Source organism: Pteropus medius, unplaced genomic scaffold, assembly GCF_902729225.1.
Source record: "Pteropus medius unplaced genomic scaffold, Ma_sr-lr_union100, whole genome shotgun sequence".
In the NCBI taxonomy this organism is placed as follows: Eukaryota; Metazoa; Chordata; class Mammalia; order Chiroptera; family Pteropodidae; genus Pteropus; species Pteropus medius.
The window spans coordinates 2832341-2858872 of record NW_024354911.1 but is presented as its reverse complement, the minus strand read 5'-3'; the positions used below and the strand labels follow the sequence as shown (position 1 = coordinate 2858872).

The 26532-nt window shown below is 36.9% G+C and overlaps 1 protein-coding gene and 1 pseudogene across 4 annotated transcripts in view; one reads left to right on the top strand and one right to left on the bottom strand.

Moving 5' to 3' along the window:
* The window catches only part of EDC3 (enhancer of mRNA decapping 3), a 62139-nt gene that overhangs the window by 19611 nt on the left and 15996 nt on the right, over positions 1–26532 (bottom strand). For all 4 annotated transcript variants that reach the window (XM_039856635.1, XM_039856634.1, XM_039856633.1 and 1 more), the window contains exons 2-4: positions 17326–17533; positions 15047–15366; positions 2323–2658 (exon numbers count right to left, since the gene is read on the bottom strand). In XM_039856635.1, the coding sequence (XP_039712569.1) occupies positions 2323–2658; positions 15047–15366; positions 17326–17489 (820 nt within the window). In that variant the 5' untranslated portion in view covers positions 17490–17533. The remainder of the gene's footprint in view (positions 1–2322; positions 2659–15046; positions 15367–17325; positions 17534–26532) is intronic.
* Positions 1044–1162, top strand: LOC120597984 (uncharacterized; annotated as a pseudogene).

Sequence of the window (26532 nt, the reverse complement as noted above, 5' to 3'; positions counted from 1 at the left end):
TCTATTTTATCATTAAACTGCCGATCTCATATTATATTCTTCTTCTCTTTAACTAAACCACATTCAGAAAAGGAAAGAAAATGTGATAAAGTTTTTTAGAGCCTTTACCTCTCTGGGCCTTGATGTCCTCATCCGTAAAATAAGAAAATCATATGAGGTGATCAAGTAACCTAACACTACTATTTTATGAACCTAGGTTGTTTCCCCACATATTCTAGATAGTTTGCCTTATTCTGATCCTAATAACATATGGATAGCAGATCCAGCTGGAAGTGTCCTCGGCTGTGCACTATCTGAATTAACAATCAGTAAAATCTGCTTTGAGGCCTTGGAGTTGGAGCCGAGATAAAAATCGCCTGTAGGAGAAACTGCTCAGCAAGATAACGGCTTGCTTGCTCTATTTCCAGCCAAGGGCTTCATATCCACTCCTATCACTGTTGAGAACAAAGAGAAAACCAGATGGCATGAGGCTGCAGGGCCTCTTGTCCCCTCACTACCGTGCGCCAGTGAAGTGCAACTGGTCACTACACACCACAAGCTGCCACACCTGAGTTCTTGGCCAAGGACAAGCACGTGTGGTTAGAAGTGTGTTTAATGGCAATTCTGGAAGAACAGTTTCATATGAGAGAAGGGAACTTTTTACTTCTGTCATTAAATTAATAAAGTGTGTGAAAATCAGGTTGGGGAGGTGAAGGGTGTAGTAGGAAGAAATTCTCACCTCTTCCTCTGTCCATTTTAACAAATGTTTTCTTGGGCTCTTTTAGATCTGTGACTCTTTCCTGATTTTCACCGATATTCTCTCCCTTTTAGCCACTTCACTCCAAGGCAGGCTATAATCTCCCCAAGCTCAGGAATTTCAGGGAAATCACATACTGTGTGACTCAACCACCTCTGCCCAAAGAACTACTAGTAGAGGCAGCTTATTTTGCAACTGAGAGCAGTAAAGGGGGAACAGTCAGAGGTACATGGATGGCAGGCTCTGAGTGTACTACCAGACCTGCTGGATACTGGATGATAGATGCCTTTTGAAGTGTCTAAAATCTGCCTATGGTCATGGCACCCTGAACACACCTGATCTCATCTGATCTCAGTTGCTAAGCAGGGTCAGGCCTGGTTAGTACTTGGATGGGAGACCACCTAGGAAGACCAGGTACTGTAGGTGTTAAAAAAAAAAAGAAAAGTCTAAAATCTAGCAAAGTAAGTGTGATTCTGAGCTATGCTATTTGCTTTTACAAGTGGTAAAAATCAAAGGAGTTCAGCAAGATACAGTCAATGCCACTTAAGGAAACTACCTTCTTAGTAAAGAGGCACGCCTGCCAGAGTTTGCTAGTGAAAGATGGAAACAATTTAGTATTCTTTCTTGGCCTGAGAGTCCGCATATTTTTTTCACATGGAAAGGACATGCAAACTTCTATACTCAGCAAAACCAATACAACAGAGCCCTACTGTTATCTACAAAAAAGCCATGCCATATCTCTGATTTTCCTCTCAATATAATTAAGCTGTCTCTATAATTCTCCCTATAACTGCTACTAGCATTCAAGATTTATATTCTCTATATTCAAAACTTCAAACCGAAATGAATGTTTATACTTAGTTCCTTCTCTGCTTATTAAAATGATTATGATTCCCCTCAGCTCTTAAGGTCATTCAGTAACAATAGTTTTCTAACTGTATTCTAAGAAGCCCAGTTAATAATGTGATGTGAGAGGACGGAGCAGGGACGAGCAGACCACCTTTCACACAGCTGTTTTTATCTGCCTCTATCGGCATATGTTTGAAGAAAAGATTCTAATGCTAAAAAAAGAAACTTAAAAATCACTATAGTAATAGACTAGACAACCATATGCAATGACTTATATAAGTACCAAGGTACTATTTTATTATATGAGAATTATGACTAGCCAACCCTCAATGAACATGGCTAGCAGGAGATGAGGACAGTGTAGTAAACAAATATAATTTATTGAAACCCTAATTTTAGCCATCTCCAACTGTTTTTTAACCCAGCAAACAACTAGTAAAATAGAGCTAAACTTCTGGTAAAATTATGTGAATCTAGATAGGTGGTCCCTATGCCTTTAGTTGTTAATCATAACATACCAAATAAACAGCAGACTGGATCCTACCAGATGCAGGATATAAATGAACATGTAGAGAAATCGGCTCACCGACAGTGGTGGGTAGGATGCTGTATTAGCCATAATCTCCAAGAGACAATAATAATGCGCCAACCACCAAGCCACTTTAGTTAATTCCTACTATAAGACTCTGACTCAAATCTGGTCATTCTGTTTTAAGCATAATAGAAAGGGAACTCACCTGTGCAGAACTCCTTGCTCACACTGTGGGGCACTGTGATCCGTCGGTAGACAATGGGCTCTGACTCTAGGATGTTCTCATCATGGCGGTACCGAGTAGGCCTTTCATTTGGGATGCCCCGGGAACGGGTGCCACTTCTCCTCTCATAGGTGTCAATCTCCTCAAACACAGCTGCCTTGTCGAAAAGAGCCAGGTTCCCTTCAAAATCAAAATCTGTGTCTGGGATCTCCTCAATATCATCCCCAAAGCACTCGTCATCTTTATTCTTCATTTGGCCATTCTTTAAACCACTTTTCTTTGGAGTTGCCTGATTCGGATGTCTGCTACTAGATGACCCTAGAGAAACAACAGGGACTAAGGTCAGTGAGGCTACAGCAAGGGCTCAGTGGAAGTAGAGAATACATTAGTGCTTTATGGAAAGTGTTACAGGAATCAAAGTGAAGATGGTAACTTATTCCTCAATTATAATAAGTAGCATAAACTACCACAAATCATAGAATAACAGATTTCATATATTACCCAAGTAACAGTGAGTATGAAATAAGCAGTACTCCTGGAAATCTCAACCAGCTCTGTCCTTCATAAGGAAATTGGTAATGACAGAGGCTCTGTTTTTTTGACAACTGAATATCAAAAAACTGGAAGGTCAAAAATACAGCAGTCTCTTCCCACAGGTTTGGGTGGTTTGATTCTGAATGTCTGGCAGTTGTTGGAGAAAAATACTCTAGTATCAAAGAATGTCAAGTCCTCATAATCTTAAGCTCATAGGAAGATACTATTCAACTGGTTCTTAATCCTCTGCTTACAAAGCAAGCAACCTTATGATTTTAATTTGGTGCCAGGCCAGACCCCAGCAGGAGGAAATCTCTGGTTTAGATAGATTCCAGATTCTGAGCCAGATATACATCTCCCATTATAATCTCCCATTATTCTGACTTACAAACCTGTTTTTCTATCTTTTGGTTCATGTGATCTCTTTTCTCAGAATTTCATCACTTCTGGGTAAGCAATTTCTGAACCCTCAAATAATGCTAGGGACCATACTGACCTGATTCTGTAGAGGCCACATCAAGATACACACCAGCATCAAATAGCCACTCACCCTCAGTCTCTGAAACTCTATCTGGCTGCCACACATCAGTCAACTGCTACTCTAGCAGCCAAGGCATAAGACCCCACAGAATTCTTCAAACCATCCATTCCCAGAGAATCCTGAATTGAATTTGTACTCTGATCCCCATCTGACCACCTGAAAGGGTGGACCAGGTGACTGGTATGCCAAATCGAATCTCCATGATGGTCTAAATAAATGTAATGTACTTCTTTTGAGAGACTGGGCTCCTCAATTACTGAAAATGCTCAAGTAGAGGTTAGAATGATCATGAGTGAACTCCCTCACACATACCATCTGAACTATCCTGTTTTAATTCTTCACAGCAATCCCTTCTATCCAATGGACAATGAGTCAGGAGACCTAGGATCTAGTTGCATCCTGCCATTAATATGATATGTAATCTTATACCTGTCACCCAACTTGTTTCCCTGTATGTAAAATGCTCACTATGGTATCCCCCAGCAGGGTTTCTAGCATGTAGCACAGTCAATAATTTAATGAATTAATCAACATCAGAAAGATTAATTATAATAACTATTCTGAAAGATGTGTACTATGCAAGTGTAAATTGTATCCTAGTCTTCCTAATGCCAAATATTGGCAGGGAAAAAGGCTGTGGCTAGCGGTGAAGTTGAGATTTACGACTCAGAAAAAAACTAGGGCTAACCAAAATTACAAAGGGGAGGAAGAGCTGGCTAAGCCACCATAAACAGCTCAGGTTATGAACCACTGAAAAGCTCATTAATGTCTGGGTTAAGCTCTAATTCCAATAATTTGATAAAAGTATTTAGTGACAGCATGTAGCGTGCTACATCGAGGTGCTGGGAATATAGTATACAACCAAGGCATGCTATTCAAAAAGGAAGGAAGAGAGAAATATAAGCAAATAACTAAAATACAATGTGATGAGAATTATAATAGAAGTTTATATAAAGTGCTATAGAAAGATGAATGAAAAAGCAGAGCTGAATTAGGAATGGGAGAGCAGGCATGAAAATACAAGGTCAGGATAACACCATTAGCAAGGCATGCTGGCAGGGGAAGAACTAGAGAAAAAATCCAGTTTGCAAAATTATCTATGTATTGCCTCAAAATTAATGAAAGCATTCTATTAGGAAACAAGTCTCTAGCTCAGTGGTCTCCCTCCAGAGGGTATATGCATACCCAAGGAGTGGTACAGGATGATCCACTGTGATTAGGGAGAAGACACTAAATATTCTATTTACTTTTTCTTTAAAACCAGTAAGAAACCAAGCTTTATGAATTTAATGTATGGATGGAAATTGGCACCCTTATGAAGGTTCATGACAGCCAATCACTTTGAGATATCTGAGAAAAGGCTGATTTTCCATAAGAAGTGTATATATACAAGTAGAGTTGCATCATTTTTTTGTGTGTGGCAATATATATGTAACAAAATTTACCATTTTAACCATTTTAAGTGTACAGTTCAGTGGCATTAAATATACTCACACTGTTGTGCAAGTACACAAAATTTTAACTAAAGCATATGAAAATGAGTAAGTGGCTTAAAAACATTCCTGTAAAGAAACTATGTATTAAAGATAATACTGATAATGCATCGTAAGTGAAAAAGAGAATGGCAGAGCTAATACTTCTCCTGGTATTCTTATAGGCCTCTTTTAGTCAGAATGAGTTTTTTTTTTTTTATGTTTACATAAAAAAAAATTGGTTAATACAATTATATAATTGGTTAATACAATTATATAATTTCAGGTGTACATTATAATTTGACATCTATACATTCTATTCTGTTTATCACCCAAAGTCCAGTTTCCATCAACTACTATATATTTGATCCCCTTTACCCACTTCACCCTCCCCCTGTATTTGATCTCCTTTATCCCAACTACTTTCCCCACCTCCCCATCCCACTAGTAACCACTAGTCTATAGTCCTCTGGTAACCATTCATCTATAGTCCATGTCCATGAGTCTCTGTTTGTCTTGCTCAAATGTTGCTTTTAGGTTTATATCCCACATATAAGTGATATCATGTGATTTTCTATTTTTTCCTGTCTGGCTTATTTTGCTTAGCATGATTATCTCGAGGTCCATCCATGATGTCACAAATGGCAGTATTTCATCTCTTATAGCTGAGTAATATTCTATTGTATATATGTGCCATAGCTTCTTTAGCCAATCATCTATCGTAAGACAATTCAGTTGCTTCCATGTCCTGGCCACTGTAAATAAAGCTGCTATGAACATCGATGTGCAAATATCTTTACGGATATGGATTTTCAAGTCTTTGGGGTAAATACCCAGTAGAGGGATTGCTGGATCACGTGGTAGATCAATTCTTAGTTTTTTGAGGAACCTCCATACTGTTTTCCATAGTGGCTGTACTAATTTGCAGTCCCACCAGCAGCGTATGAAGGTTCCTTTTTCTCCGCATCCTCTCCAACATTTGTTATTACTTGTCCCATTGATTATAGCTATTCTAACAGGTGTGAGATGGTATCATTGTGGTTTTGATTTGCATTTCCCTAATAGCTAGTGATGATGAGCATCATTTCATATATCTGTTGGTCATGTGTATGTCTTCTAGGGAGAAGTGTCTGTTCAGGTCCTCTGCCCATTTTTTGATTGGATCATTTGTTTTTTTGCTGTTATTGAGTTGTATAAGTTTTCTGCATATTTTGGATATTAGGCCTTTATCAGAGGTGTTGCTTGCAAATATGTTTTCCCATTCAGATGGTTGCCTCTTTACCTTGTTGATAGTTTCTTTTGCTGAGCAGAAGCTTTTTAGTTTGATACAGTCCCATTCATTTATTTTAGCTTTTACTTCCCTTGCTTTTGAGGTTAAATTCATAAAATCCTCTCTAAGTCCAAGGTCCTTGAGTTCAGTTCCTATGTTTTCTTTTATGCATTTTATTGTTTCAGGTCTTATATTCAGGTCCTTAATCCATTTTGAGTTAATTTTAGTGTGTGGTAATAGACAACAGTCTAGTTTCATTCTTTTGCAGGTGGCTTTCCAGTTTTCCCAGCACCATTTATTGAAGAGGCTTTCCTTTCTCCACTGTATGTTTTTGGCTTTTTTGTTGCAAATTATTTGCCCATGTAAATATGAGTTATTTCTGGACTCTCGATTCTGTTCCACTGATCCATGTATCTGTTTTGCTGCCAATACCATGCCATTTTGCTTACTGTCGCTTTGTAGTATAATTTGAAGTTGGGCAGAATGATGCCTCCAGCCAGAATGAGGTTTTTAAAAATTAATCTAACCAGATCTAAAAAGATAAACTTCCAAATTAAAAAGTATCAAAGTTATTCCAACATATGGACTACCACTAATTAACTTTACCCTAAGTATAACTACACTACATCAGGAGTCTGCAAAAGATAGTCCTGGGGCCAAATCCAGCCCACTGCCTGTTTCTGTAAATAAAATTTTACTGTTTGTTTCCATATTTTTTATAGCTGCTTTTGTACTACAAGGGCAAAGTTAAGTACTGGAGACAGAAATCATTTGGCCTACAAAGCCTCAAATATTTAACATCTCATCCCTTAGAAAAAGTTTGTTCACCCAGCTCTACATCATGCCTCTGAGGTATTTTTTCCAGCTATGACTGCCATTAAAATTAAAAAAATATATATATATATTTTAATTAACTGAACCTGGGACCAATTTCTTGAATATCCATTTCATTCAAAGGGTTAAGTGTGTCACTTATTAAACTATTGTCTTTGAACTCCACACTCTCCCTTTGTGGTGCAGGACTAGAACTCTACAAACTACATTCTCTCCTTCCTTAGTTGGCTTCCTGTTAGTTTCCACCGCGAGTAGTAGGTACTTGAAGAGACTGGAAGGAAGGAGGAAGAAGGAAGAAGAAGGGGCTTTTTCCTTGTTTGCTTGCTACTCGTACCAGCACTGCCCTGATAGCTGCTACCAGTCTCCAGCTTTTCTTTCTGGAATGCGTAAACACAATTTCATTGTACCCACCTCAGAAGTACTGGCACCAGCTCTGTGAAGCCCCTTCTCTGAATTTTGAGGTTCTGATAACCCCAACCTCATCCATTTATTTCCTCTCCCTCAATGTCTTTTTGCTTTTTTTTAAATCTTCCAACACTTAGTTAACCAATTCTCTATATTAATTTTTTTCTGAAAGAACTAGTGCGTTACTATTATTCTTAGTGGTATACAAAGATTTTAAAAATTAATGACCCACAGTTAATCACTCTAAGTATTAATGTTTAATAAAAAAATTTTGAAATACTACTATAAAATAGTACTATAAAAATAGTTCATTTCATGTTTATGTAATCCTTTTTAATTTTAAAGGTAAAGACCTTTCTTAAATTACAGACACAGACATACAGAGAAATAAAGCTGATAGCTTCAATTCCAAAATCTCAAACATGGGTCAAGAGTGAACAGTGAAATACACTCATCAGGTTCAGATGTGAAAGAGCTGATCTTCTTCCAGTGGGCAGAAAAATCTTAATTGATTTGAGCTCAAAGCAGACAATCAGAAAAGACTTTAGAAAGACTCTGTTGCCTCCCACCCAATAAAGATTTGACATCTAGAAACATTAATCTCTTTACAGAAATCAACGAGTATTCAAAACATAAAAACCAAACTCCCAATCATTGCTACCACTAATGGGAAATAGCTTAGCTCTAAATGAACAGAATACAAAGCAAAAACACAAAACTAGTACATAGGAAAAATACTAAAGAAACAACATCAGCCAAGTTCTATTGCTGCTTTGGATTCACCTCTGGGAGCCAAAAAAAGATGCGCCTAGGGTTCATCTGCTCATAGGTGCATCACTGGTTATTTTTTAAACAGCTTTACTGAGGTATAACTGGTATATGGAAACTGCATATACTTAATCTATACAATTTGATGCGTTTTGGACAAATCCATCCATACACGTCTGACACCATCACCACAATCAAGGTAATAAACATATCCACCACTTCCCCACACAAAAAAAGTCAATGACTCACAGATAATCACTCTGTTTTAACCAAATAATTTTTTAATAAGCAAAAAATATTTTGAACCATGAAACCATATTTGAACCAGTTAAATTACTGTAATATAGTTCACGTTTACCTAATCCTTTTTAATTTCTACTTTTAATGTCTCATATCTAATGTATATAATATGTAGAAACAAAGTCAATAAACTGATGAGCCAAATCAAGAGGTCATAGAACTGGTTATCCTGAAGGAGGAAGTACAAGAAACCTAATGAAATAATATATTATGAGTCAAATACTTTATGCTTATTTTAAGGCACTACTTAGGTCAAAGCATAATTCTTTTGAAGCAGAATACATTTATTTGGAATAAAAGAAAGGGAGTGGTCTACATGAGTCTCTTCATTTCTTCCAACTGCATTTATAACCACGCTACTGTTCACTGAATCCAAAACACCATTTCACTCACAAGGTATTGTGATAGGCTATCTTCTATATGCATTCATTCGAAAAATTCTCATTAAGCATCTGCTATCTACTGAGATCTGTGCTAGGTGCTGGAGAATCAACAGTGAACACATCAACATAACCCCAGTTATGTTATACTCACCCCCTTATTATCATTCCAAATCACTCCTACAAACCCAATAGTCAAACCGCCTGCATTTTCCAACATAGCACTTTCAGTAGGCCCTTGCCACAGGCAAACAATGTTAGAGTGAATGTTTTTTGCCCTGTTAGCAGACAACTGTTGCTGCCCATCTAACATCCAGACCCCTCTACTCTCACAACCAAACCTACTTTTGTTCACGTAGATACCCTCCTCTCAGCTGAAGAAGGTGACTAATTTCTAACTCAATCATGGTGGTACTCATTCCAATACCTGATTTAAGTATGGGCATGTGAAGCGGTACTGGCCAAGAAGATATGATGGGGCAGCGGCTAAGAGGAGGGAGACCTGCAGCAGTTTCTAATAAAAGTTTCCTCACTCCTGAAGAACTCCTGGTTCTCAATCAGGGGCAATTTTGCCTCCTAAGGAACATTTGATAATGTCTGGAGACATTTTTGTTTGTTACAACTTGTGGTGGTTGGTGGGGCTAACGGCATCTAGCAGGTAGAATCCAGGGATGCTGCTAAACATCTTACAATGCACAGGATAGTACACCACCAAAAAAAATTATCTGGCCAAAAATATTAAGAGTACTGAAGTTGAGAAACTATGCTAAAGATGATACATTGGAAGAGATGGTGCCTTTTCTCCTTTTGAAGACTGTTAAATCTTGATTAGACACATGGAACTGATGGAGCCACCAAATATCAATTTGAGGACAAAGCCAATACACAAAGGAGAGCTTCAGAGAAACAAAGCTGAAGCCCTGATGTCTTATACCAGGAAATGTCCAACCTCTGACTTACTGTAACACTTCTTGATTATTTAAGCCACTGAGTAGGGTTTTCTATTACAATCAGAGCATGCTAACTGGTATAATCTGTTTAGTACTCTAACATTTACCATGAGCTTTTTCAAAAAGATTACTTCATTAACTCTTATAATACTCTAAGGTATTGAAAAGGTATTAGGGAAAAGTGAAAATACTTTAGGATGGTTATTATTGTCTATAGTTAATTACTAGTTGAGAGTAAAAGAAGAAAGACACTAAGGACTCCCCACTTGTTATCTTGCAGAACCTATGTGCCTGGCACCATCTCAGGCTTTAATATATACATTATCTCAGTTTGTCTTCAAAACCTGATTAAACCTAACCATTCTACATATGAGGAAACTAAGAGTGCTCTAAATTTACACAGCTAATAAATAGTTAGGATATGAACTTTGATCTGTCAGATTCCCAATTCCACACTATTTCCACATATAAAAAGTGGAAACAAGAGTAGAGAAACCATGTAACTGATAGACCCAGGCCAAGTTAAAAGAACTAGTGGAGAGGATCATGTCTAGAAATGAGCATACAAGGCAAAAGCAAAAAACTTATTCGACAAAGCAGAATAGTAAACAAACAAATAAAAAAAAACAATTCGAAAGCATCAGGAAATAAGTATTCCTTCTTTAAAACTATCTTTTTGTTGATAAATGTCCATAGGAGATAATGCAAAAAATATATAGAAAATTACAGATATTCACTTAACATTCTGATGTATTTTCTTTCAGTCAAAAATATGCATCTCTCATTTATGAAGTTTTGTATCCTGCTTTCCTGCTTAGGAGCTTCTTCCTGATTCATAAAAGACTTCTCCAAATATTTTTTATGGCTGCGTAAATTATAGACACAATATTGATATATATACCATACCTACTGATAAACTTTTAAGCTATTTCTCATTTTTATTTGATAACTCCAGCTGAAAAATCACTACCATCAGACAACTTGTAGCAGTGTGGGCACCATTCATCTAGCACTTACTTTATACTACCTACTTTGTTCTGTAATTACCTGTGTTCTCACGTTAACTTTCCAAGGAGCACGTAAGCTAATGGGAAAAACCCTGAAGGTCAAATTGCAAATGTTTTAGTGCCAGATTCAATGGGCTTCATGAGGAGGTACCTGAAAACATCTGGGACCTTCTTTTCAACTCCCCAATTCTAGGCCCTGGTAATGTCAACTCTTGGGCTCCAGCAGCAGCACCAAGATTTTCAAGTCTGTTGGAAAAATGAAGCACATTCAAAGAGGTTAAGAAGTCACAGCAGGACCTCAGTAGGACTATGAAACTTGGCAAAAAACAACTTTCTGACCTCAGATGGTGGGCTGTCAAACTGAACAGACCACACACAAACTTGTACCCTTAGCAGACCTCAAGCGGTTTTCCTCTGCTCCCTGGGACTGATGTTCCATCCATCTACTTGAAAATATTCTGAGTGGTCAGTTCAACGACCAAGAACATAGAGACTATTCTTTATAACTGTCCCCTCACACCTAAAGGAAGAGATTAAAATCTGCTTGCGCTAACTCATTAATATTGGATTAGATAACTAGAAGCAACAAATCATTCAACAATTCATTACAAACCTTGAAAGAACACTTAAAAATCAGAACTGAAGAGATTATATTCCTATAGCTTTATCAATCTACTAGTCTCAACATCAATGTACATATACCAGAAGAAATTTTATTTATAGATTTTTAATGAAAAAAATACTTAATCTCTATTTTTTCATCAACGAGGAAAACATTGATAACTTACATTACAACTGTGGTGAGGAAAAATATCTATTTACTTGGAATCCTTAAAATATTACAGAAATGCTAAGTAAGTCAACCTCTGGCAGACCTTTCTGTTCATTTTACAGGGCTCACTGAACATATAAATAGATGTAACTCTATCTTCTTTCACAAACCAATTCTGAGCCACATTTCATGATCAAATTCCCAGGCCAGAGACATTTTCCACTCTAATCTGGATTCAAAAGAAGTTCTCCGAAAGAGAATAACATTTTTCTGCCCATGACCTCTTTATTTTATTTTTGTGCAGTTAATAATCTAGGAGAAGGGAATGGACCAAATGGCAAAAGCCAGCAGCAGAATCAACCAGGGTATACTTTTGAGAGTGACTACGCTTTTTAATATACCAGAGGTGACTTAAGACCAAATAATTTGTTTTGAAGTTAACTGCACTCTTTCAAGAGTTGCTGCAATTGTTAGTAACAAAAAAAAAAAAAAAAAAAACCCAAACCTGATAGTTTTACCATAACATCAAGCAATCCTGCACTTAGGTATTTACACAACTGATTTGAAAACTTATGTCCACATACAACCTGTACACAAATGTTTATAGCAGCTTTACTCATAAGCACAAAAAGCTGGAAACAACCAAGATGTCCTTCAATAGGTAAAAGGATAAACAAACATCTATACAATGAAACATTATTCAGCAATAAAAGGAAATGAGCTATTAAGCCACAAAAAGACATGGATGAATCCTAAACGCATATTGTTAAGTGGAAGGAGACAATCTAAAAAGGCTACCATACTGTATGATTTTAAGTGCTATTCTACGAAAAAAGGCAAAACAATGGAGATGGTAAAAAGATCAGTCGTTGCTGGGGCAAGAAAGATAGGTTGTGGAAGGAAAAAAGGACGGACTGAACAGGTGAAACAGTTCTGTATACTGTAATGATGGATAGAAGACACTATGTATTTATTCAAACCAAAAACTTTAAAAGCACCATGAATGAGATTTAATGTATGCATATTTTAAAAAAACATCACTGTGGAGGCTGGAGGACTCCAGGATGGAATGCAGAGTGTGACAATTTGTTATAAATGTATGAAACAAGTCAATGAAGGGGTCGGGGGCACAGGTCAATTCTGATACTGCTATACAGGAATACTGGAATTGAGTAATTTAAGTCAATGGATGGCAGATGGTTAAGAGACAGGTTTCTCACTGTCAGAGAGGTTACAGATGAGGAGGCTAGAATGATTCACGTGGTACTGGATTAAAATTGGAGACATGACTATAAACTCATATTTAGCTTCATATAGTACAGAAGATTACAGACACAAATATTTATAGGTATGTGTATATAATCTGGTTAAGTATACATATATATTTCCTTGCTCTGTCAGCTGAAAGGGCAACAACCAGTACAAATGAGTACGCCTAGCACCCAGATCATGGTTTGTAACACCATTCTCCAATAAAAGGAAACAGGGCTCCTTGGAGACATGGCTGATTTAGGACTGGGGCAGGAAACACAGAAGATAAACCTGAAGCATCTTGCAGTACCAGACAATAAAGAAGTACTGGGGGGAAAAAAATCCACAAGGAGTACATGTCAAAGTGCATGAGATAGGGGCATGTCAAAGGGATACAGTAGCCAACTGAAAGAGCTAACAGTAGCCAAAGCTGAAACAATGAGCACTAAAATAAAGCAGTATTGAATTTAACCCTAAGAATGAAATAAGTACTTATGAGTCCATATTGATAAAAATAAATGATTGCATAAATAAATACATGGGGGAGAAATCTCTGGTGCAGAAGAATTCCAAATGACTTATATAAATACTCTGTATAACTCCCCACTCCTTAGGTGTGGGCTGCTCATAGTGACTTCCTTCCAAAGAGCACAGTATGGAAAGGGGGGAAAAGGAGTAACTTTACAGAAGAAATCTGATACACACTACCACAGCCAGGCAACCAAGGTCAACATCAAAAGTCATAAACCATGTCGAAAGCAAATATCCTTGATATGATGTGATGAAAATGGCACTTTATACCCTCAAAACACATAACCCTACTCTAGTCACAAGAAAAATATCAAATACCAATTGAGGAGTATTCTACAAAATACAAGACAGTACTCATCAAAATTGTCTAGGTCACCAAAAACAATGAAACTGAGAAACCATCAGAGCCAAGAGGAGACATGACTACTAAACATAATGTGGTATGCTGGATGGGAACCTGTAACAAAGACATTAGGTAAAAACCAAGGCAATCTGAATAAAAAATAGATTTTCATTAATAATAATGTATCAATACTGGTTCATTAATTGTAATAAATGTATATTAATGTAAGATAAGATGTTAATGATAGGGAGAAAAATATGTAGAAAAAATAATACCTAAATTGTTAATAAAGATTATCTCCAAGTGCATGAGATTTTAAACTGCTTGACTATTTGAACTTTTAACAAATAAGTGAATATTTTCAGTAGAGATAAAAGTTTTGTTTTTGTTTTTTTAAAGAGAGAATAAAGCAAGTCTAAATGGAAAGGATCATTTTCTAGCCAAGCATTCTACAGTTTTTCAAAGGATACAGAAGTAACAATTCAACTTCAGTCTCAGGATTTCAATCATTGTCAATTTATAAAGTTATTTAAGAAGACTGAAGGAAAGTGCCTTGAAATACATTGTTTTGATTATCGAAATTCCAATAGCTGATTCATGGAATCAGGTATTTTCAAAATTTAAAAATGTTTGCCCCTGACAAAGATGCTGCACAGGTTCTAGTGAATCTGTTATAACTCACTATTATAACATTATTTTAGTGAATATGTTAAAAGAGCATACCAGATTCCAGTGAATTAACTATGGTTCTATAATGAGAAAATGGCATTCAGTAATTTGCTAGTACCAAACAAAACTGGACAACAACACACACTCCTGTGCATGCTCTCCTGGATGTGCCAGTAGGGACAGTGAGTACAGCAAACTGACAATTGTCAGTTTGTGAGAAATTGTTAAATCACAGAGACATCTAGGCCAGTCCCTTCCTCTTATCTAACTGAGGATGGGAGCCAAATCACAAGAGAAAAATTATTCAAGAATCTCTTGGGACAGCCCAAATGCAGGCTCAACTCAGACATCACTATGACAATCAGTTACCAGATTAGAAACAACATCACTTTTGTGTATGTGAACTCTAGGCAGATTACTGACTTTTCTTGAAGAAAGGGAAGGAAGTGGTAGGAGAGAGCAGGGAACCAATGTGAGTCTCTAACAGCTTATTTCCTTTCCCTTAATATCTTGAGGAAATAGCCCTGGAACAAGAGAACCAGGCTGTATTTCTGTGACGCTCTGCCAGCATCCCTTTTTATTAGGATAACAAAGGACTTGTTTACAGAACAGCAATGGATAAGAACTTACAGCCCTCAAACATTAGATTAAGAAGAAAGACCAACTTGCTCCAACTTACAAGAGTTGTGCCGACGACGGAAACTTTTGGACTGACTCAAGGGCTCCACATGCCTGTCCACATAGCTCTTGGAGCACTGCTGTTGCTGGGGGGAAACGGCAGCATCTTGGTTCTTCGCATCTGTCCTCTTAGGGATGTTCTGAGGGGCACTGCTAGAAGAGGATGGCTTCTTGACCAACCTGCCCGTGCCATTCTGATTGATACCCACTTGGTATCCAACACCAGAGGAGCCTAATTCTGTCGGATGAAGGTCTCCAAGATGCTGGTTTTCTCCAGGACCTGGTATCTCCAGAATTTTTAATTCCGTAATGTCACCTGCCCTGAAATACACAAAAGAATCCAAGTCTCAAAACTACAATAATGATAACAGTAATGAAACCGAAATCAACAGCAACCAGCTACACCTTTGTGGGGCTGTATTTCAAAGAGTTATCAAAGGCAAAAACTAGGAAAGGTGATAGAGCACTTAAAGACAAGGCACAGCCACCAACATTAAACTGACACAGCACTGGCCTTTAAAGAGCCCTATTGTGAATCACAAAACTGTCATTAGGATCTTAGTTTCCGAATGTTTAATAGCTTCTTTTCATTCATTTACTCACTTGCTCATTCAGTAGGCACATATAGGGTACTCACTGTGTAGTAAGCCCTGCGTTAAGAATAGGGTATATAGAAATAAAAAGCAATACATGCCACAAAGAACTCACAATCTGGTCAGCGGAAAAGACAAGACAATCAAAAGTGGTAAATACTGTAACAAAGGTGTGCACAGGAGACTAGAGACCCCAAAAGAAAAATACAAAAGTTAATTTGGCAGAGATGGATGAAACATGTACACCAAGTCTGGGTGGGCAGAGAAAGTAAGAGTTGGCCAAGCAGGAGAGGCATCTCAGGCCAAGGCTCAGAGACAGAAAACATGGCCCTCTTGAAGAATTGCAAACGTTATGATGTGACTAAAGGGAAGGATGTTTGTTAGAGGGCCATCAGGAGGTAAAGCTGTGGAGGGACCAGATCACAACAACACTGGATTTTTCTAGTGGCCACAGGAAAGGTGGAGAAACTAGAGGCAAAAGCACAAGTTAGGAGACCAGGCAAGAAATAAGAGGTGATGAACGGGGCAAATGTCAAAGCAAAGGGAAGAGGGAGAGTAAAACCAAGAAACATTTGGAATCCACAGTATTTGGTGACTAAGTGAACATGAGGATCAAAGAGAAAGAAGAATTTATTATGATTAAGTTTTAACTTGAGTGAAAGTTATCATTAGTCACCTACTAATGGTAGACCTTTGGAAGAAGAAACCTGCAGATAACATAATGAGTTCACCTTTGAAAATCTTTCTTTTTTTAAACAGTAATATATATATATATATATAATATATATATATATATACATATTATATATATATATTATATATATATAATATATATATATGTTTGAACTACAGGGGAGGCCTGGGAATGTTAGAATGTGGAGAGGAAAGAGACAGTATAAAGGTTGAAACCACAGACAAAAAAAGATGGAGTAGTGTCTCAAAGGAAATAGAAAAGGATAGCACATAAAAAGCATACATGATAAAATGAGCCCTGGACACCAAGAGTATTTTTTCTACTGAGACTTCAGAGGGCGTAAGAAATAAGAATGGACGTACCTACAGAAAAGGTTATGTATGAGTATTGTTCAGAAAGTCAAAGAAGCTCTTGCCAGACTTTTTTTTTTTTTTAAAACGTAAGTCTGCCAAACTGGTGAAAAGAAGGATGTGCAGAAAACAGCTGAACTTGAGATATGTTGGCAAACACTAAGAAAAATACATTCCTATAACTAAGGACTTTAGCTACTGGCTTCTACTGGCACACACTACAGTGTGCTTCTGCAGATAAATTATAACACAAACCTCCAAAGAGAAATGTATTTGTGAGGGGGGAAATCAATAAAGACCTTAGATTAAGAAAGCACAAACGATACAAAACTGAGAAAGAAAATGTGAAACCATAAAACAGAAAGGTTATTCTGAATTTGACGCATTTAAATAATATAATACTGCACACTTAGTAAGAGATAAGAAAAATGTTTTACAAACCCTAAATCATTAGCTCAAAGATATTACACGAAGTCTCTGCTGAAACAGCAGCAGGGTTGTAAAATCTAATACCGCAAAACCTCACATCTGACAAGCCTCTACTCAAAAGCAGCCCTATGCAAGAGAATATTGGCAGTCAGACCTAGGTTCAAGCTCCACAAACTACCAAATTAGATTTGGAAGAATCAGTCAGGACACTCACCTGAAGGTGACTTCTGGCACAAGGCACTTCACTCCATTGTGGAAAGGGCGGGTGAGAGAAATGGTCTGGCTGACCTGATCCACTGCTGACACTCTTCCCTGATATACACCCAAGCTATCCCCACAGTTGATGGACACAATACTGCCCAGCCAATCTGTAGCCATGTTTCAGATGTGAGACCACCGTGGAAAGAAACTAGGCAGTGTACCTTGAGAAACAGACAAATCTTTAATTAAATTCAGTAAAGAATTATGTCAGGCTCTGTATCAGGTGTTGCTTAATAACACACATTCTGTCACATCCTTAACTGATCATTTAATATACATAAAAATCATTCGACTGCTTTAAAGCACATATACTGGATAAAGATAATATTTTCCCAAGTATTAAATCACACAAACTATAACCTGTTTATAACCTATTAATTTTAATTTCTTACTTCAGAATGCTTTCAGAGAATACATTATGTATGTTTATATTATACACAAATAATATGTAAAAAATAATATTGATAATGTCAGAGTAGCTCATATCAGACTAACCCTCTTGCTGATAAATTCTGGACAAAATTTTTTTTAAAGAGCTGACTGAAGGCATTATAGAACACTATACTTACCAACTACAGAATATATATTCTTTTCAAGTCCACATGGAGGGCTAACCAATATATGCTGGGCCTTAAACTAGTATCAATTCATTCCAAAGGACTGAAATCAGAGTATATTCTTTGTCCACAAAAGAATTCAACTTGACGTTGATAATAAGGTATCTCAAATACTCTCAAATATTTGGAAATTAAGCAAGACATTTTTAAATAACCTATGGGTCAAGGAAGAACTCAAAAGGGAAGTTAGAAAATAGTTCAAACTCAGTGATAATGAAAATACATTTATGGAATGCACTTAAAATGGTGCTTAAAAGTAAAATTATAGCTTTAAATGATTATACTAGAAAAGGAGAAAGGTTTGAAACCAATGATTGAAGAGTCCACCTTATAAAGCTAGGGAAAAAAGCAAATTAGCCTACAGTTATTAGAAAGGAAATAAAAAGTAGAAATCAATGAACTAGGAAACAAAAATAAATAAAACCCAAAATTAGTTCTTTAAAAATAGTAAAGTTTATAAATCCTTAACCAAGAAAAAAAAAGATAAAACACCTATTGTCTATATCAGGAATAAATAAGGGAACATCACAGGCTTTAAAAAGATTACTTTGTGCCAGTTAATCTGACAATTAAATGAAACAGAGAAATTCTTGGAAACACAAGTTACCAAAACTGATACAAAAAGAAAAAGAAATCTGAATAGCTTTATATCTATTTTAAATACTGAATTTTTCAAGACAATGAGAAGACAAGCCATATACTGAGAGAAAATATTTGCAAAAGACATATCTGATGGTCTGTTACCCAAAGTATATAAAGAACTCTTCCTCCTCCCACCAACAGCTTTACTGAAGTATAACAATTAGTTGCTCATATTTACACTTTACAATTTAATGAGTTTTTTTTTTTTAATTATAGTTGGCATACAATATGTTAGTTTCAGTTGCACAGCATAGTGACGAGATCTATATAACTCACGAAGTGGACATCCCACTAAATCAGGGACCTCTCTTGCCCCTTACATACTTTTTACATTATTGACTATTTCCCTTATGCTACACTTTATATATCTCCATGACTATTTTGTATCTATCCATCTGTACCTCTTAATCCCTTTGTCCTTTTTCACCGTCCCTGCCAACACCCCTTCCAACTAGTAGCCCTCAAAATATTCTCTGTATCTATGAGTTTGTTTCCGTTTTTGTTGTTTGTTATTTTGTTCTTAAGATTCCACATGTACCTGAAGTCATGTGGTCTTTATCTAGCTGACTTACTTCATTCAACACAATACCCTCTGGGTCCATCAAGGCAGTATCTTTTTCCATCCCCTTCCTTTTAGTCTGTGTGTATCTTTTAATCTAAAGTGAGTCTCTTGTAGGCAGCATATGTAGGGGTCTTGATTTCTTATACATTCAGTTTCCCTATCTTTTGGTTGGAGAATGTAACTCTTTTCCATCTGAATTACTTGTTGATAGGAGTGTAGTTATTACCATACTTTATTCACATTTTGACACATGTTTTTTCTCCTTAAAGAAGTCTCTCCAACATTTCCTGTAATACTGGCTTGGTGGTGATAAATTCCTTTAGCTTATTTTTGTCTGGGAAGCTCTTTATCTGTCCTTTGACTCTAAATGACAGCTTTGCTGGATAAAGTATTCTTGGTTGTAGATCCTGGGTTTCATCACATTGAATATTTTATGCCAAGACCTTCTGGCCTATATAGTTTCTTTTGAGAAATCAGTTGCCAGTCTTATGGGTGCTCCCTTGTAGGTAACTAACTGCTTTTCTCTTGCTGCTTTTAAGATTCTCTTTTTGTATTCACCCTCTGGCATTTTAATTATGATGTGTCTTGGTGTGGGCCTCTTTGGGTTCCTCTTTCTTGGGACTCTCTGAGCTTCCTGGGGTTGTATGTCTATTTCCTTCACCAGGTTAGGGAAGTTTTCCATTGTCATTTCTTCGAATAGCTCTTCAACTTCTTGTTTTCCTTCAGGTACCCCTATGACATGGATATTTTTATATTTAATCGTGTTCCATAGGCTCCTTAAATTATTTTTATAGTCTTGGCATCTTATCTCTTGCCATTCTGATTGAGTGTCTTTTGCTTCCCCACCCTCTATATCGGTTCTTCTTTATCCACTCTGTTGATTTCCTCTAATATATTCTTCATTTCAAATAATATGTTTGCTCTTCATTTCTGACTGGTTCCCTTTTATAATTTCCATTTTTATGTTTTTTATCTCTTTGTTAAAGTTCTCAGAGTTCATCTACACTTCCCCTAAGTTCACTGAGCATCTTTATAACCAGTGTTTTGAACTCTGCATCTGTTGATTGCTTGACTCCATTATTCCTGGATCTCTTTTCTGTTCTCTCATATGCTTTCTGCTTGTCTTCCCATTCTGGCTGCCTTTCCATGTCTGTTTCTATGTACTAAGCAAAGCCCTTAAGTCTCCTTTTCTTATTAATGTGACTTTGTATAGTAGGTGTCCAGCAGCACAGTCCTGAGAGGGGTTCAGCTGCAGGCCAAGTTTAGCCCCAGCATATGCCCCTCCGGGGCCACCTATTAAGATTCGGCAAGCAATCCACAGATGCTGTGCTTATAATTGCCTCAATGGTTTTTCTTCTTAAAGAAGTCTCTCCAATAATTTCTATAATACTAGTTTAGTGTTGATGAATTCCTTTAGCTTATTTTTGTCTGGGAAGCTCTTTATCTGTCCTTCGACTCCAAATGATAGCTTTGCTGGACAAAGTATTCTTGGTTGTAGATTCTGGGTTTTCAATACTTATAAAAGAACTCTTAAACTCTCAATAGAAAATGAACAACTTAATTCAAAAAATGGGCAAAATATCTGGACAGACACCTCACCAAAGAAGATACACAGATGGCAAATAAGCATATGAAAAGTTACTCCACATCTTATGTCATGATTAAAATGCAAATTAAAATGAAATACTACCACTACAACACCTAACAGAATGGTCAAAATCTAAACCACTGACATCTAAACATCAAACGTTGGTGAAGATAATGGACCAACAAGAACTCTCATTCATTGCTAGAGAGAATGCAAAACAGTACAGTCACTTTGGAAGACAGTTTGGCAGTTCCTTACAACACTAAATATACCCTTACCATATGGTCCAGCAATCACACTCCTTGGTATTTACCCACAAGAGTCAAAAACTTATGTCCAGGGTGGCTCCATCATGTAGTGGTTAGCACGTCTGCTTTGCATGCAGAAGGTCCTGGGTTCACGCCCCAGGTGGAGCCATGGACCATACCCCGGGTGCACCAGACCCCGGGTGCGTCAGGCCCCCCGAGTGCACCAGGGGTGTCAGGCCCTGGGTGCGCCAGGCCCTGGGTGCACCAGGCCCTGGGTGCGCCAGGTCCCAGGTGCACGCCGCAAGCGTGTGGGAGCGGACATACCACCTGCAGAGATCCAGTTCTTAAGGGGAAATGGCAACATCCATGAGTTAGAGGTGGAAGTTGGGGGGGGGCGGTATTAAAGAGGGAGGAAATAAAAACTTAATCCACACAAAAACATGAGCATGGATGTTTATAAAAGCCTTATCCGTAACTGCCAAAACAAAGATGTCCTCCAGTAAGTGAATAAACTATGGCATATCTAGACAATGGAATACCATTCAGCCCTAAAAAGAAATGAGCTATCAAACCATGAGAAGACATGGAGGAAACTTAAATGGGTATTACTAAGTGAAAGAAGCCAATTTGAAAAGGCTGCATAATGTATGATTCCAAGTTTATGACATTCTGGAGAAGGCAAAACTATGAAGACAGTAAAAAGACCAGGGGCTTTGGGGGATAGGGAGGGATAAATAGGTAGAGCACAGAGGATTTTTAGAACAGTGAAACTATTCTGTATGATACTATAATGGTAGATGCATGCCATTACACATTTGTCAAAACCCACAGAAGTACAACATGAAGAGTGAACTCTATTAATATAAACTATAGACTTTGGGTGATAAGAATGTGTCAGTGTAGGTTCATGGACTGTAACAAATGTACCACTGTGGTGGGGTATGTTGATAATTGGGGAGGCTATGCTTATGTGGGGGCAGGGAGCATATGGAAGCCTCTGTGTTTCCTGCTCACTTTTGCTGTGATCCTAAAAATGCTCTACAACAGCGGTCCTCAACATTTTTGGTACCAAGAACCAGTGCCATGAGAATCTAATGTCTGATGATCTGAGGTGGAACTGAGGTGGTGATGCTAGCGCTGGGGAGAGGCTGCAAATACAGATAAAGCTTCGCTCGCTCACTTGCCATTCACCTGCTGTATGGCCTGGTTCCTAAGAGGCTACAGACTAGCACCAGTCCACAGCCCAGGGGTTGTGGACCCTTGATCTAAAACATAAAACTTATTTACAAGAAAAAAAATTGAATCTTTAATTTAAAACCTTTCCACAAAGAAGACTCCAAGCCTACATGGCTTTACAGGTGAATTTTACCAAACATGTAAAGAAGAAATAATGCCAACCTTATACAAACTTTCCAAAAAAATAGGCGAATAAAACAATTCACGACTCGTTCAATGAGGCCTGCATAACCCTGATAAGAAAGCCTGACAAAAGCATTACAGAAAAAATAAATCAATGTCCTGTACACATATAGACCAAAAATCTTAAGGAAATACTAACAAATCAAAGGAAGCAATATATTTTAAAAGTAAAATATATCATGATTATTTAGGTGTTTGCCCCTGGAATGCAAGGTTGGTTTGAAATTTTGGAACTCTATCAATGCATTTCACCACATTAACAAAATAAATAAGAAAATCATAGGGTTTTTGTCACTATACATGCAGAAAAATTACCCTGATAGCAAAACTAGGCAAAACCACCACCACCGCCACCACCACAAACACTCAAAAAAATAAAAAACTAGAGAACGCCCCTCATGAGTAGAAATAAAACTCCCTATCAATATATCAACCAAAAGAATTCAGCAGTATATAAAAAGAATTATATATCATAATTAAGTTGGGTTTAGTTCAAGAATGCAATGCTGGTTCAATATTCAAAAACCAATCAATGTAATCTACCATATTTACAGGCTGAAGAAAAATGACATGATCAAAGCAACTGATGCAGAAAAAGCATTTCACAAAATTTAACATTCACTAATGATAAAAACTCAAAAAAATGTTACCAATTTGACAAAGAACATCTACCAAAAAAACCTACAGATAACATTATAATTATGGTGAAAGACTGAATACTTTCCCCAAAAGATCAAGAACAAGATAAAGATGTCTACTGTTCAACACAGCACTGAAGTTCTTGTAATAAGGCGAGCAAAGGAAATAAAAGGAACACAGGTTGGAAAGGAAAAATAAAACTGTTCCTATTTGTAGATGACATGATTGTCTACAGAGAAAATCCCAAAGGTCTACAAAACAAACTCGTAGAATGAATAAGTGAGTTCAGCAAGGTCGCACATACAAGACAAACATACAAAAGTCCATCTTAACATACTAGCAATAAACACATGGAAACTGAAATTTAAAATGCAATACTGTTTAAAATTGCTCAAAAAATTAAATACTAAGTGTAAATCTAACAAAACATATATAGTATTTGTATGCTGAAAACTATACAATGCTTATGAAAAAATCAAAGCAATAAATGAAGAGACATACCATGTTCATGGATTGAAAAATTCAATATATAAGTATGTCGATTCTTCTCAAAGTAGTACTCAGAATTAATGCAATTCCTGTCAAAATCCCAGCAAGACTTTTTGTTAATATAAAGATTATTCTAAAATTTGTATGGTAAGGCAAAGTAACTAAAATAGCTAAATCAATTTTTACAAGAAAATGGGAGGAATCAATCTACCCAATTTCAAGACTTATTTATAGGTATAATAATCAAGACTGGTACTGGTGGGAGGATAAACACATAAATCAATGGAAGAAAACTGAAAGCCCAGAAATAGACCTACACAAACATACTGAACTCATTTTCTGACAACATGCAAAAGTAATTCAACAGCAGCAAAACAGCTTTTACAACAAATGGTACTGCAGCAAATAGATAACCATCAGTAAAAAATGAACCTTGACTTAAATCTCATAAGTTATACAAACATTTACTCATAATGAATCCTAAACTTAAATGTAAAATGTCAAACTACAGAACTTTTAGGAAAAACATAAGAAAAATCTTTGGGATCCAGGGTGAGACAAAGAGTTCTAAGACTTGACACTAAAAGCACAATACATAAAAAGAGAAACTGATCAACTGGACTTCTTGAAAATTAAAAACCTTTATTATGCAAAGACTTTTAGGAAGATAAAAAAAAAAAACAAGTTACAGACTGGGAGAAAATATTTGCAAACTATATATCTGACAGAGAGCTAGCAACTAAAATGTTTTAAAAAAAAATCCAATCAAAAATGGGAAAAAAGTTTTTCAACAAAGATGATACACAGATGGCACATGAAAAGATGTTCATCATTAATCATTAAGGAAATGCAAATTAAAACCACAATGAGATATTACTACACACTCACCAGAATGGCTAAAATAAAAAACAGTTGACAGCACCAAGTGCTGACAAGCGTATGGAAAAGTGGATTACTCATACACTGCTGATGGGAATATTAAATAGTGTAGCCATTCTGGAAAACAATTTAGCAATTCATTAAAAAAAAAAAAAATCTAAACATGCAACTACTAAAAGACCCAGAAAATGTGCTACGGGCCATCTATCCCAGAGAAAGGATGACTTAAGTTTATGCAAAAATCCGTACATGAGTACATGAATGTTTATATCAGGTTTACTCCTAATATCCTCAAACTAGAAACAACCCAGGTGACTTTCAAAGGGTGAATGGTTAAATAAACTGTGGTACATTAAAACCATGAAGAAAAAGTGAAAAAAGCCAAACTCTAAAGGTTACATCCTGTATGATTCCATCTGTGTAGCACTCTTGGAATGACGATCTATAGAAATAGAGAAGACATTACAGTTCCCAGGTGTTAGGGAAAAGGGTGGAGGCAGGAGAGAAATAGGTATGGCTATAAAAGGCAACATGAGGGATCTCTGTGGTAATGAAAATGTTCTGTATCTTGATCATACCAATGTCATCATCCTGGTAGTGATTGTACATTAATATTTTTGAAAGTTGTTACCAACGGGGAAAACCAGCTAAGGTATATAGAATTTCTTACAAGTGCATGAAATCTACAGTTATCTCAAACAAAAAGTTTAACTTAAAAAAATCACTGTCTTCTACCATGTTAACAAAATAAATGAGAAAACCATGTATGATAATACATCAATAAATGCAGAAAGATAATTGGACACAATTTAATATCCATTCATGACATCAAAAAGAGGAGTGGCTTTTACAAAACAATTACAGCTAACATCATATTAATAATAAAATAATGAATCCTTTCTCCCTAAGACTGGGACAAGGCAAGTCCACTTCCACTTCTACTTCTATTTAATGCTATGTTGTAGTCCCAGCCAGTGCAATAAAACAAGAACTAAAAAGCACAAATATTGCAAAGGAAAAAGTAAAACTGTGTTTGTAAATTATACGAGAGACTGTGTTTACAGAAAATCCAAAGGAATATACCAAAAAAAAAAAAAAATCCTACTAGAATTAACAAATAAACTTAGCAAAGGCACAGGACACACACACAGCATAAAACAGATATTCTACATAATAGCAACAAACAACTAAAAATGAAATTTAAAACTACTATTTATAATGGTATTAAAAAACAAACTACTTAGGAATCAGTCTAATGAAAAATGTACAGGATCTCTACCATGAAAACTAGAAAGACATCTGAGAAAAAAATTTTTAAATATCTAAATAAATGAAGAGATGTACCACATTCACGGACTGAAGAGTTTAATGTCAATTCTCCCCCAAATAATCTATGGATCAAATATAGATATCAATAAAATTCCCAGCTAGCCTTTTCGGAGAAATTAAAATATTGGTTCTAAAATGTATGTGGGGGAGATTGGATTAAACATGGCGCCGTAAGAGACGTTCCCAGATGTCTCCCCTTGAAACAACAAGCTGAACACCTAAAACTCAACAAAAAACACCCAAACTGCACACCAGCACGTCTGAGTGTGGAATCTGCACATAAGAGCTACCACAAGTCAGAACCCGAGGTGTTGGGTGGTGGACTGGGAGAAAAAAAGCTGCCTCTCACAGCCAGAGCTCCCTGTAGGAGAGGGAGGAGAGAAGGAGCAGCGAGTTCCCTGAACAGCCCTGCCTGAGAGTGCTTTGAGCTCCATGCGGCTGGCAGCAGTGCCCAATCATCAGGGCATAAAACAGGGATGGGAGAAAAGCGGGGACGGCAGAGAAACAAGTTGATTTTTACCAGCTGCAGTTGTAAAACTGAGCCTGAGCCGCAGCCCTCAACTCTCAACCCAGAGAGCCCCTCTCCCCATACCATCCGAGATGGAACGCCACGGAGTGCCACGGGAATCTAAGCAAATGCTACTGAAACTGTCACTAACACTGACAGGAATAGAGACTGAGAGTAGCGAGTATGATTAAACATCTATAAGGAAAAAAAAAGACATTATTAACACTTTATATAAAGCAG